The sequence below is a fragment of the Mastigoproctus giganteus genome, chromosome 6 (genome assembly GCF_048544385.1).
Source record: "Mastigoproctus giganteus isolate SK-2022 chromosome 6, ASM4854438v1, whole genome shotgun sequence".
In the NCBI taxonomy this organism is placed as follows: Eukaryota; Metazoa; Arthropoda; class Arachnida; order Uropygi; family Thelyphonidae; genus Mastigoproctus; species Mastigoproctus giganteus.
In genome coordinates this window covers 35259440-35273955 of record NC_143580.1, presented here as the reverse complement: position 1 = coordinate 35273955, position 14516 = coordinate 35259440, and the positions used below count along the sequence as shown (strand labels likewise).

The 14516-nt window shown below is 37.1% G+C and overlaps 1 protein-coding gene across 1 annotated transcript in view; it reads left to right on the top strand.

Moving 5' to 3' along the window:
• The first annotated feature begins 367 nt into the window (after nucleotides 1–367).
• The window catches only part of LOC150084152 (diacylglycerol kinase delta), a 511886-nt gene continuing 497737 nt past the window's right edge, over nucleotides 368–14516 (top strand). Inside the window, exon 1 of the mRNA XM_090375907.1 lies at nucleotides 368–518. Within this exon, the coding sequence (XP_090232033.1) occupies nucleotides 369–518 (150 nt within the window). The 5' untranslated portion in view covers nucleotide 368. The remainder of the gene's footprint in view (nucleotides 519–14516) is intronic.

The window sequence follows — 14516 nt, the reverse complement described above, 5'->3', positions numbered from 1 at the left end:
TGAATTTTTGTAACACTTTTCGCATGACGGTTTTTCGTTACAAAATTTTTGAAATAACGCCAGTAAAAACGTTTTTAACGTCAATATATATATATATATATATATATACAGTGTACATATTTCTGCTGTTCCATACTGTATTGTATATTGTGCATGAAACAATACGAGACCTAAACTACTGAATAACTAGCAGCAATAATTTTTTGATCGATAGATGGCGCTTAGGTGAAACGAGAAATGTGTATGTGAATTTTGGAGATGAAAAAAGAACAAAAGGAAAAAGAGGTTTTAATGACTTCCGTGTTTGCTGAAGAGCAGACGACGCGATTGTCGCTCCCTAACGTTCAGAGTGATTGTAGGCATGGAAGATGGCGGCAGGCGTTGGGGGTACGGGAAGTTTTCCCGAGAAGTGTGGCTCAGATCCAGCTACGGAGGAATCATCAGAAAGTGATGGAGAAACGGAACCTTCCAAAGCATTCCACAGAAGGATATCTACCTCGAAAGCCATAAAGAATGGCGTAAGTTGCATGTTTTTACGAATCCCTTCCGTATATTTGTAGGTAGCGCTGTGCGTTTGATAGATGACGGCTTCTTCAGGGCAGTGCAGCCGCTCAATCTGGGTCGATGTGTGTGCTATCATTTATACTGCACGAAGGAAGTGTGATTCACTATATTCTGTTTTAAGATAAATGAGATTAAAAAAAAAAAGCTTGTGTAGTTTTAGAGTAAAGAGTGAAATGCGCGCGAAAAATGCATGTATTAATAGCGTCCTATGAGTTATTTGAAGTCGGTTGTTATGTGTAGGTATCTTAAGCGGTGGGCACACCGGTTAATTAATAATTTGTTACCTTCTTCGCAACTTTATCTTAAAAAAAATGGTACTTTTGGACAGGCGAAGAACGATTGTTATCTATTTGCATTTCAGCCAAGTTCGGTGGTTGTATAGTGAAGTTATCATTATGAACAACAGCCCGTTTGCTGAGAACACACCAAAGTGATATAGCATTTTAAATTTGTAATACAAAAGTAGGTGTCAGAAGGGGAGGGTACGAGAGCACCACTTATGCCCACCTTGTATTTCAGGCATACATGTATTACTTTTTATTGGACTATCATAGCGTAGCTTCTCCCCCCCCCCCAAATGCACCGCGCTCTTCCGGTTAAATATGACCGGTTACTTAAAGTCAGGTACGGCATCGAACAGTTCTGTTTATAACACCAATACTCATGAGTTAAAAAAAAAAAAAAAAAAGAGAGAGAGAAAAAGTGAGGTTGCTATAAAATCTCTTTGTTATGTAATGAAATTTCAGTTAAACTTAATTTGCAAAAAATAAAAAAAATTATAAAAATTAGATTTTTTGGCATGTGTACATTTGACTTTCTGTACCCCCAATCAAAAATATCTGAAAGATGAATGGGGGGGGGGGGGAAGAATGCAGCCGCCACAGTTAGTTTGATGGTTGACTTATCCATCAGCTTGAAAGTTCCTGGTTTAAGTACATAAGGTGTATTCTTTAGTGTAAAAAAAAAAAAAAAAAGACTTTTTAGTTATCCTGTAAGAATAATTAAAATGCCATAGAAGTAAGGTAGTTCAGGCACTGAAACAGTTAAATGTTAGGACATGCAGTTATGCAGATGAACAACAGCCCATTTGTTGCAAACACACCAAAGTGATATAGCATTAAATTTGTGAATCTGTTATACAAAAATAGGTGTCAGAAGGGAAGGGTATGAGAGCACCATGCCCACTTAACAGAGTTAAGTGCATTTATAGAATGCATTTTCACAGTTAAAGTGTAAAGCACTTTTAATTCATGCTTAAAATGTTGGTATTCTGATACTTTTTTTTTTTGGTGCAAAGAAGCTCTGTGATTTTGCTGCACCAGCAAAAAAAAAAAAAAAAATCCCTTATGTAGATGCTGATCCAGCTGAATTCTGAAATTTCCCAAGCTGTCAGCCTCAACAATTCCATTAATTTACAATTCTTCACCTGAGGAGGTGAAGAATTGTAATCTTTTCCTTAGGTGAAGCGTTACTTATTCAAAGTAGTGCAATATCATGGCAACTCATTGTGAAGGTATTCACAATATGAGATATAACTTAAAACGATGCCGCCTTATAAATATTCTGTTTATTCAGAAATGGCTGCTTATTAATGATGCTATTGCGCTTAATATATACATAGTACAAAATCTTACTTAATAATTTGGCAACATTTTTAGATTACTTGTAAAATCTTTTCATCAGAAGAAGAAATAATAAAGAATCAAAAATAATTATGTATGAAAATGACCAGATGAGTATAAAGGAATTGAGTTCTATTAAGTTAATTTTCTTTGTTTTTTCTTTGTTCAGAGCCGATGACAGGATTTCATAAGAAATCTAGAAACATTATCAAATTATTAATTATGGTTGTGTTTGAGTATAATCCAGGGGCTCGCATCTGGTGAGTATGGGCTTGACACACCCAGGGTCCTAAGCTGGATATCATCATTTCTTCTTTTTCTTGGTTGATTCCCTTCTACTTCTGACACACTCTCTCAGGGTAATTCAGAAATTTTTTTTTTCGGCTGGTACAGCATAAGACTCAGGCTTCCTTGTACCATATGGCTAATAATAATAAGAGTGTACATGAATGCACAATGTTGGAATTTCTGTAACCTAATTTTTTAGCATAATAAGTTCTGCTTAGCCAGTTAGGTGTGCAGGGTCGATTTAAGCCTGGCAGCATTTCAGCAATTTGCACGTCATCTACTTTATCCACACAGCTGAAACTTCTAATAGCTATTTTGAAATGTTTTCTTTGAATTCTCCACTGAAAATTCCAGAAATGTGGAAGATGCAGTGGGTTCAACACACCCTGACTTCAGGGGGTCACAAATCCCAACAAAAGGGAGGGTCTTGCGGAATCCAGGCAAGGAGATTCCTTTCCATTTTTTTTTTTTTCTCCAACCTTAATACTTGTGCCTGAGTCCCCATGAATTGTAGGACTGGCCCTGCATGAACATTTGTTCATTTCTGGCTCAGTGTGGTAGTTGTTTTAAATAAATGGGAAACTAATTAAAATAAAAAAGGTTCTGTTTATATTCCAGCACAACCACTAGGTCACAGTTCACACAGTTAATCATTATGATAATGAATACAATTGTTAACCATAGTCAGCAGTCGCGCAGGCCTTGAGCAACAGTCCACTCATACACATATATAGGGTTATTAAAATTAAAGTATCCCTATGTAGAGGGCTCTGGAGCAAGTTCTAAGGCTCGTATTGAAGAGAAATTTGGACAACAGGTACAATAAAGAATGCCCTCGCCATTTATTGGAAAAAAAAATTAGTTTCAAAATTTGTCATTGTATGGCGCTGTCACTGTATGGCACATAACTATCTTAGTTACGATTATGCAAAAAACTTACATTATTTGCATAATCGTAAGTTATTGCCACAGTGCCACTACTCATCTCTACTGTACTGTATAAAAGCAAAGCAGTCTCTTCAAAATCATTCATTAGATGTTTGCTTGCACTACAGCAGCAATGCCAACAATGTTGCAGAAAAAGGTGCTATTAGTGAAGCTGTACTATCAGAACAGCAACAATACAGCTGCGGCTATCCGAGAATTCCGGTGTCAGAAGCACATAAGGCCCACGTGGACCTATGATTGTGTGCTGTCTGCAAAATGATTGCAAAATTTGAAGCGACAGGACATCTTGGTGTTCAACCAGGTAGAGGTTGAAAACGAGTGGCTCCTCGTGTTGAAGATGTGGATTTATCAAGTCAATCTCCATGTGGTAGTGTAAGTGTGCCAGCTGTTTCTCACAAAGTGGACATGCCGTATTCCACTGTAAGGCTAGTAATGTGTCAGGTGTTACGGTACTATCCTTACAAGATGCACATGCTACAGTAGCTAAGGCATGGTGATGCAGATATTTGTTTCACATATGCGCTTCAGTTCTGGCGCGAATTATAGTAGATATCACTTGGCCATGGAACATCCTTTGGAGTGATGAAGCCCACTTCTGCTTAAATGGACAAGTGAATGTGCACTTAACTGTCGCATTTGGGCAACAGAAAACCCCTCAAGTTATCCAAGAGGTCCCGTTGCATTCTCCAAAAGTGACAGTGTGGTGTGGATTTACGGCCACATTCATGATTGGGCCATATTTTTTTTTTTTTTTTTTTTTGAACAGGTAACACCAACTGGACCCTGCACCTGTTCCATCACTGGACAGTGATATTATGAAATTTTGGCAAATTTCACAATACCAGAGCTGCAACAACATGGGTGCCTTCAGTATACCATATTCATGCAAGATGGTGTGCCACCCCACATCCATTGTTGGGTCCAAAGATTGCTAAGGCAACAATTTACAAATGGGTCATCAGACATCTTGGCCACCCCGATCACTCGACCTCACCCCATGTGACTTCTAGTTTTGGGGTTTTTTGAAGAACCAGGTGTATTGGGAAGGATGTCAAACTCTGGCAGAGATGGACAGCATTAGATGTCATGTGCTGGCTATTGACATGGCTAGTTGACATGTTACGTTCTGCTGTAGAAAATGCTGTTCTTCGATTGGAAACTGTTGTTGACCGAAATGGAGGACACATTGAACAATTGTAGCGCTGTTCAAGTGATTTGTATTGCCACAGCGCCATATAGTGACAAATTTTGTAACTTTTTTCCCCCCTCAATAAATGGCGAGCGCATTCTTTATTGTATCTTTTGTCCAAATTTCTCTTCAGTACGAGCTTTATAACTCTCTCCAGAGCCCTCTACATAGGGATACTTTAATTTTAACAACCCTGTACAGTAAACCCCCGCTATTCGCGGGGGTTATGTTCCTGAGAAATGCAGCGAATACCGAAAATGCGAATACTGAGTTATGGCTCCCATAGTAATAAAGGGGTTCCGTTCCAAAGTATGAAATATATAAGAAAAACTAGTCTAAAATTTTGTCTACGTATGTATTATATGTACCTTCATAATATGACTATGTACATAGACAGTACATAGTGAAATGCAAGCATATGGCATCGAAATGAAAATAAGAAACAATAATATATTTCAAACAAATCTTTCAAACCAGTGCCTTTGCTAGCTAAAACTTATCCCGCCAGTGTTATCACCAGTTTTGCTAAAGTGTTGATAAAGGAGTTTTGCCTTTTCACGAATGATGAGTGAATTTAACGGAATTTTATTTTGAGTTCGGTCTTCTATCCACAGATTTCAAGCTTTTTCCAATTTTTTAAATTTAACATCACGAGTTACAGAGCAAATTTTTGAAGCAATTAGCGCGTTTTCACGGACACTACGGCAGATTTTTTCTTCCGATTTCTTGATTGATCGTACAGTTGACTCATTGATTTTATAATGTTTTGCCGCTGAGGAGACGCTTTCACCATTAGGAATTTTGTCTAATAACTCAATTTTATTCGCTAATGCTTCACCTTCTTTGATCTTTTCACATTTCCCTTGTTATTCGTAGCCATATTTTTGTACGGGTTAGAAAGAACTTGTCCACAATAAAGTCACTTTCTTCCGTTAACACACTCGAAAAAGTCTGTTTTCACTAACACACTGCAAAATGGTAGATTTTTCACTTTTGTAAGCATATCAATTTATAAATTTATTCAATTTATAAGCATATAAATTAAAAGCAAACGGCGAAACCTTCCATGACAAGCACATAACGCATACTGAACAAGGATTAGCGAGAAACATCCACGCTCGCGATTTTGTCCCCCTCTCCCCCCACCTACTGAGCGCTGTTTTGACCGGGAAAGATAATTTTAGCCACGCCTATGTTTTTTTATGGCGGAAAATGTTCACAGCTTTGAAATTCACATTTTTTTAGGTTTCATTTTATATTAAATCAGAAACCGCGAATATAGATACCGCGAATAGCGGGGGTTTACTGTACTTCTTACTCTTGCACTTGGACACTTGACTACATTGTAAGCTTAAATTACTTTCAGAAATGTATCAGGGTAGTTGAACATGGTTTGAATGATATGAATGTCTAGTTAGACCAAGTAATCCTGACATAAAATAGGACTAATGGAAACTTGGGTTTTACTAAAAAAAATAGGTGCAATGAGCATCACTATTACAAGGTATTTATAAAGAAGAGAAAGGACAGGAGGACTGTGTTACTTGTTAAATGGTTGTTTGGTAATATTTTACTGTGCACAAGTGCATCCCTAGATTGGAATTAGCACATGCTGGCATAGTCTGTGAGATAGTAGGAATCAAAGGAAAAATGAGAGTTGGGTGGGATATGTAACAGATTTAAGAGTTTCTATTTGAGGATGGAATGGGTGAAAGTGCTTCACTGTGAATCTGCCTCTTATTGGAGCAACTGGGATGGGGAACTCATCAGGGGAAGATGTTTTTAAATTAGTTAGATGATTGTTAACTATAGTAGCATGTTAAGGGAAATACTAGGGGAAAGAATGTTATGTACCTTATCCACACCTGGGATCCTGATAATATCACGGGGTTGACAGTATAGAAATCCCTTAGCAGGAAATTACTGCTGTGCTAAGGTGAGATCTTGATTGTTATAGGTAAGGGTTGGGAGTTTTAATTTCAAGAAAGGTTGATAGTGTTCTAAAATGCTACATGGCCTCTATCAACTGGGAAGACAACGGGGTAAGGATGAATTATGGATTAACTTTAAAGCTAATTGTATGTATACTATTATACAAATGTATAAATACCTTTAAGGAAATACAGCACATGAAGAATACCAAGGTGGACAAATAAGGAACTGTCTACTTTAATAGAAAAATAATATGGCGTGTGACTTTTACAGAGCAATGAAATTGCTGACCAGAGGAGCAAAGAAAGTCAGAGGAGTGTTATGAAGATGTAAAGACAAAAGAGACAATCAGATTTATCTGATTTATTCTTTTGTCAGATTTGGTGCCCCCATAGCCAGGTGGGCAGGAGCAGCAGTGCGTACCACATGCTTCCTGATTAGACCGGGGTTCAAACCCGTGACCACCAAATACGGAGGATGCGGATGGTCAGGGAGTGACCACCGCATATCCCCAGCCTGGATAAAGGGTGAAGGTTGGCATCAGGAAGAGTATCCAGCCATAAAAATTTCATTTCATGCCAAAACAGTAAAAACACTGACCTCATATAATAATGGGAAAAAGGTGACGACAAAAAAAAAAAAAATTCTTTTGTCAGATTTATCTCTTATATATAATAGATCTCAGGTGGTAGATGACTTTCATCAACCAGTGAAATACCACCACTTTGCTTATTGGAGGCTTGAAGTGGTGAAACCCATGTTTAGTCTCTAGAGCAAAGTACTAAGTACTTTGCTCTAGTACTAAGTACTATAGGTTTTGATACCTTTTCGTGTTTGGGGTTTTCATATAAAAAAAAAAAAAAAAAGATCCAGGAAAGTCCTCTATAACTTAACTAATGAATTCAATGATTCTGCTTCATCAACCTTTACAGATGAGTCACTTTACTGTAAGAACTGAGTACTGTGGAAATTAGAGGAATATTTACTAAAAACAATTGAGCCTGAAAGCAAACAAGGGCTTTGAGGTAGATTGCATATGCTGGGGCTATTCAAATAAGTGGGGATTGTGTGATTAGCATGTAGGTGACAAGCTGCAAGGGCTGAAGAACTTACTTTAATAATAAAACGTTTGGCAATAAATGGTTGCATTTTCAAATTCACAAGTAGGCTTGGGTAACTGTAGGAATGTTTCCAGTATATATTCATTTATTTTAAGGAAAGCAGCGAGGGAATGTATCATGCCATTTAGATCAGTTATGAGGACTTAATTAGGTTTGGGGTTTCTAATGAAGCCCTCTTGGATTAGAGAATCGCCATATTCTAATCCATGAAGGTGGTTCCAGGAGTGCACCTTATAATTACAGGCTGTAAATCTGACCATGATCATTGATAAAGAATGCAGTAATGACTCATTTATATACAAATGATTTTCTGATGGAAAGCCAGGATGGGTTGGTAAAGAGCATATCTTTATCTTATTTTACTGCTTAAGAAACTACTATGACAGTGTAATTCATTTATTTGATATAAAAATACTCTATCAGTAAATAATAAAAATGACATTGTTAATTTGGATATTAGCAAAGCATTTTGACTGGTCCTGCACAAGAGATTGTCATAAGTTGGATCTTATTGGGGTTTCTGCTAAGATCCTTAGAGGGATTATGGAATGGCAGAAGACTATGGTTCTAATTAATGGTTACTCTTCAGAAATGGCTTGGTTTAGAAGTGGGGTTCTTCTGGAAACAGTGCTTGGACTGTACCTGTTTCTGATATTCTTAAATGATATGGTGTGCTGTCAAACTTTGAATGTGAAGATTTGAATAGTGGTTGGCAATCAATGCCGGGCAGTGGTCCTTTAGGATGATTTGGATAAGCTTTTGGGATAACTGGCAACCATGTTTTAACATTGCAAAATGCAAGAATTTACACTTGGATAATAAATCCCAATAGCTTGGAGGAAATAAATTAGTATTACTATTAAGAAAATAATGCAAGGCAACAAAGTTTTTATGATATAAGCCAAAAAAAAAAAAAAAAAAAAAATTTTTTTTTAACCTACTATATTTGCCTATTCTGTCTAATGAATTGTCCAAACCCTCTTTAAATTCGTTCAACCTACCATCTTCTGAAACACTAGGTGTGTGTTTATTCAAACAATAATTTATTCTGGCTGCATGCGAGTTTATGCACATTTATTCTAAATTTGTTGTTTTTAAATTATAATTTTTTCTTTTTTTTTTTTAATGAAAACCCTAACCACAAAGCATTAGAACCTATAATGCTTAGTACCATGTGTGAGATGAAGGGTGAGAAGATAAAAGAAGATACTTGCTGATGTTAGACTTGAATTTCCATACGTTGTAATTTTAAGGAAATATGTATAAAGGGAAGTTACTCTAGAAAACAGAAGCTGAATGAATAAATAAGAAAAGGGTTTAGAGAGTTTTAAGTCAGATAGTAAAAGGATGCTGACTGGTTGCGGCACACGTTCAGACTAGTTGGGGGGGGGGAAGAGAGAGAGAGTTCTAGAAGCAAATTCAGAAGGACAGTTCCCATGTAAGTATAAAACAGGCATGCAGTAGAAAGACAATGTCTGCGAGACAGAGAATGGAGAGACTTTGTTAGAAATGGGTCATTAATTAATCTAACTGTTATTGTTTGGAATCTAGAAGCCTAAGGCTTTTTGGGGACACTGCCCCAGATGAGATTTGTGCAGAGTGATTAGCTCTTTGGAAGAAAAGGAATGCTGAGAGCAAAAGAGAAAACCCAGTTTTTTAGATGCAGAGGAAGCAGTAATTGTGATGTGCTTATGCCAAGAGAAATTAGAAGTCGGGGGTAATCCTCAATATAGATATATGATCTTGTTTAGAAATCGGAGTGTCATCGAAAATAACCATAAGAGCAGAAGAATCCTTTTTTGTGAGATGTACAACATGACTGAGTTTTAGAAGGATTGATATTAACTAAGTTATCTTTGCCCCATTGCAGAATTACCTGAAGCATTTAATTATCAGCATTTAATGAATTGGTAGTGAATATTCGAGAAGTTGAAGCCATTTGTACAGGGCAGAGTTTCTCAAACTGGAAGGTGGAATGCAATGTACTGTCATCAGTGAAACTATGGATAGGATTTCCAGTCAATGGAAGAAGGTTATTAATATACAAGAGGAAAAGAGTGGAAGAAAGAACTGAACAAATAGTTTGAACTGTCAAGAACAGCATTAGTGAAGTTAGAAGACAGGTAGCTATCTATTATTATCTGCAGTGAGATGTCAGAGAGAAAACTGGATACCCAATTACAAAAAAACAGTTGGCAAACTATAAGATGGAAGCTTATTTAGAAGACTTTTTATGCAAAACACAATCAAAAACCTTTTAACTATCAAGGGAAACTGCTCGAGTTTCACTGCATTTTTCTATTGAATTTTGTCCATAGATTGGTAACATAAGTCATTATATCACCAGTGAACCTATGCTGACTGAATCCATACTAGCAATCAGTGATCAGATGGAAGGTTTCTAGATCATTTAGGAGTTGGTGGTTGATGGATTTCCCCATTAGTTTAGAAAGAGTAGAAGTAAGTGTAATGGGACGATAATTGGATGGGAGGGATTTGACACCCTTTTAAGGAACTAGCTGGATATGAGCAAATTTCCAAGCAGAAGGGAAAACACCTTTGGAATAAGAAAGCGTAAAAAGGCAATACAGAAGAGAAGTAAGCTCAGGTGCACACGTTTTGAGAACAAGTGGAGAAATACCATCAAAGACCTGGTTCTTTCTTTATCAGGACTGTTCACAATTCTTCTGCCATCCTTTTGATGGAAGACCACAGGAGGCATTGAATTGAATGAAATGTACTGGGAATGGTACAGGGTGGTTTACCAAGATAATACAGAAAGTAGGTTGCTAGCAAGTCAACTTTATCTTTAGTTGAGGTGGGAATAGAGATGGGCAAAAGTTGTGACCATTAAATTTGTGGCAAGAGAAGAGAATGTTTGACTATCATTTGGACAAGGTAAGGGTTTTCTACCCTTAGCCTGTTCAAAATCCAGAAGTCTAAATATCTATTCTGTTTTTAAAATTTCCATTTACCCTTTTGTGTTTTTTGAGAAGGAATAAATCAGCATGTAGTTTACTTAAACCTTTTAAAGCATTATATACAGTTTACTATGCAGATGCCTAGTTTATAGGCGCTGTAATTTATATTATAGAGGCCCAGTTTTGTGTTGTAAGAATATCATTTTGTGCCCTCAGCTAATCTTTCCCTTTTTCTGCACTTCCTAAAATGAGTTTTCTAAGTCTGTATGCAGTATTCAAGATGCAACTTATCATTGGTTTATACAGTGTGATAGTTGTCTCCACTGGCAAAGTTCTTGTGTTTATCATTGGCAGAAAGAGTTCCATGAGCTGATAAAGCAGCCTATTTGCAAATTAAATTAAAAATAGAGTAAGAAAGAATTTAGAGGTTATGAAGTTCTCTTGAAATTCTCAAAATGAAGTTCTCTGTGCAGTACAGACAAGCAGCAAGGAGGAATCTGTGGTGTCCTATTGATAATTTATTTAACAATTTCTTATAGAGATAAGAAATTTTATAATTCCATTGTAAATGCTAGCATGAGGGCTGCATATAAAAAAGATTTGAGATTCTGTAAATGATCCAAAGACAGATTTTGGTGAGAGTAGCAAAGGGTACCCATATGACAAGAAACTTCAAATGTGGACTACACAGCTTGCTAATTGCCAATCGGAGAGGGGAGAACTAACACTCCAAATTTAACGATGTTTTTTAAACGATTGAGCATTGTTGAAGTAAAATAACTAAAACAAAACAAATTTCTATGTTAGCAAGTTAAAATATTTTAGTATTGAGATGTTCCTCTGTTCTGATTCCTTTCACATCAAAGGTGAATCATAAGTTTGCTCTAGTATTCCTTGTCATATTTCCTAATTTGGAATCTCCTCTGACTTAAAATTGCTCTTCTCCATTCTGTTAAATGAATCTGTTACCTCTATTTTTCTCCCAACTTCACTGATCACTCTGATCTGTTTGACTTTCTTTTCTTTGAAATTCTGCTTTCTTTAGTCTAATCTCCTAAAGGTGTGGATTTTTTTCTTGCTGATTTTAATATTCTGTTCTCCATGGCTTCTCTTTTCTATTAACACAGGTCCATTTGGTCAAGATGACAAGGCATTTGGAATTAATGATATCAGTGTTAGTGGTCTCTGGTCACTTCAGATCACAACTTGGTGATGGTTTCTCTCTCTCTCTCTCTCTCATGGTCATTCTCAGCCTTGTGTTGTTTGGCATTACAGTAATGCTAAATGGGATATGCTTAATTTTTTGTTCTTCCTTTCCTTGGTTGGATTAATTGTTTTAACTCTTCTGGTCTCAATGTTTGCTCAGGTTGTCAGTGCAGTTATTCTTGTAGGGATGAAAGCCTTTATTCTGTGTTCTACTCGGAAACTTTGGTTTTCCAATAAATGTGCTATGATTGTTTGATATAAGGATGTATCCTTATATCAGACCATAATTGATTTGCATACAGATCCCCAGCTTCATTTAAAAGTTGCAAAAATTGTAAAACAGTTATTAATCAGTGCAAACTCAATTTTGAATAGGCTAAGAGTAGAAAACCTCTTGTCCAAATGGTAGTTGATCATTCTGGTCTCTCTCCCAAAGCTATTGGTTGCAACTTCTATCCATCAATGGTCCCATCTCTGTTACAACCTGATAGTTCTGTTGCTTCCTTAGCTAAAGATAAAGCTAACTTAATAGCATCCTATTTTTCTTCCAACTCTTATCAATGATCTTGTCAAACTGCCACTTGTCATACCCAGTATACTCTACTCAGTGCTTCATGTGGCCTTCTGACAGAAGGATGTTAGAAATATTTTGAACAGTCTTGATGCCAAGACTGTTCAGACTGTTTGTTTGTTTTGTTGGTTTTTAGGAGCATTAGCAACTAAGGCCATATTGCTCGGGGATATGCGGTGGTCATTCCTTGACCTTTCCGCATCGTCCATATTTGGTGGTGACGGGCTCGAACCCCGGTCTAATCAAGAAGCGTGTGCTGCGCACTGCTGTGTTCAGACTGTGTTGCTCCAGTTGTTCTCATACCTATGCTGCTGTTTAGTGTTGCCTTCTTACATTTTCTTATTCCACTGGTGTTTTTCTTTCTGTTTCGATATTTGTTCATATCCAGCCAGTTCCTAAAAAGGGTGACAAATCCCTCTCTTCCAGTTATCATCCCATTGAACCGCTACCCTTTCCAAAGCAATGGAGAAATCCATCAACCACCATCTCTTAAACTATTTCAACCTTCTGTCTGATCAGTGATAACCAATATGGATTCCTTCAGTGTTAATCCACTGGTGATATATTAGTTTAGTTTATGTTCCTCTTTGGACAAATTTATTGGAAGCATTTGGTGAATCTTAAGCAGTTGCCCTTAACATTTATAAGGCTTTTAATCGTGTTTTGCATAAAGGTCTTCTAAACAAGTTCCCAGCCTACCAACTGTTTTTTTTGTAATTGGGTATCCAGTTTTATCTCTGACCATTCACTGCAAGCAATGATAGATGGAACTGTTTTCTGACTATTTGACTAATGCTAGTGTTCTCCAAACTTCAGTTTTTTTTCTGTCTTTTGCCCTTATACATTAATAACCTTCAACTGACTAGAAATCCTATCTATAGTTTTGCTGATGAGTACACTACATTCCAGTTTGAGAAACATTTCTCTGCATAAACAGTTTACCTTCTCAAATATACACTAATTTCTTAAATGTTGATCTTGGGTAATTCTCCAATGGGGTGAAGAAAACTTAACTGTAATTCTTCTAAAACTCTGGCCTGTCTTATATCTCACAAACATTATTCTTCTGCTCTTATGCTTATCTTTGACAACACAGATTTCTAGACAAGATCACATATCTCTATTAGGGATTAACCTAACTTCTAATTTCTCTTGGAATTAGCACACCACAAATATTGCTTTCTCTGCATCAAAAACACTTCTTTTTTGCTCTCATCATTACTTTTCTTCCAAATAACTGCTTACTCTGTACAAATCTCCAATCCACCCTACTTTAGAATATTGTTCCCACATCTGGGAGTAGTACACCCAACATCTCTCTGAAGCTTGTAGAGACTCCATTCAAAAGGAGGCAGCTAGATTAATTAATGACCCATCTCTTACAAAGTCTCCCCCTCTCTCTGTCTCAGAATTCAGTTTCTGTTGGGTGCTTTTCTGTAGCTACTTCATTTGGCCCTCCTCTTTTGAATTGGCATCTGTAATTCTTCACTCTCTTCAGAACCATTCCAAATATGTGCCTCAAGCAGTCAGCATCCATTCACTGTCCAGCTCCAAAACTCACAGAATCAAATTTTTCTGGTGCCTCTGTAGCCAGGTGGGAAGGAGCAGCAGTATGTAGCACACACTTCTTGATTATACCGGAGTTAGAGCCCGTCACCACCAAATACGGAGAATGCGGAAATGTCAGGGAATGACCACCGCATATCCCGGAGCAATATGGCCTTAGTTGCTAATGCTCCTAAAAACCAAATAACAAACAAACAAAACATCAAATTTTTCTTTCTCATTCATTTCTTCTACTTCTCTGGTGTCTCCGTAGCCAGGTGGGCAGGAGCAGCAGTGCGTAGCACACGCTTCTTGATTAGACCGGGGTTCGAGCCCATGACCACCAAATACAAAGGGTGCGGAAGGGTCAGGGTATGACCACTGCATATCCCTGGAGCAATATGGCCTTAGTTGCTAATGTTCCTAAAAACCAAATAACAAACAATTTTATACTCCTACTAACAACCTTCCTTCACATATATTTCCACAAAAATCTACAGAAATTTGAATCTAATGTCTACAAGTGTCTTCTCAGCCTCAATGCAATAATGGACCAAGTGCTATAAGTTCTAATACCTTTTTGTGTTTGGCATTTTCATAAATAAAAGA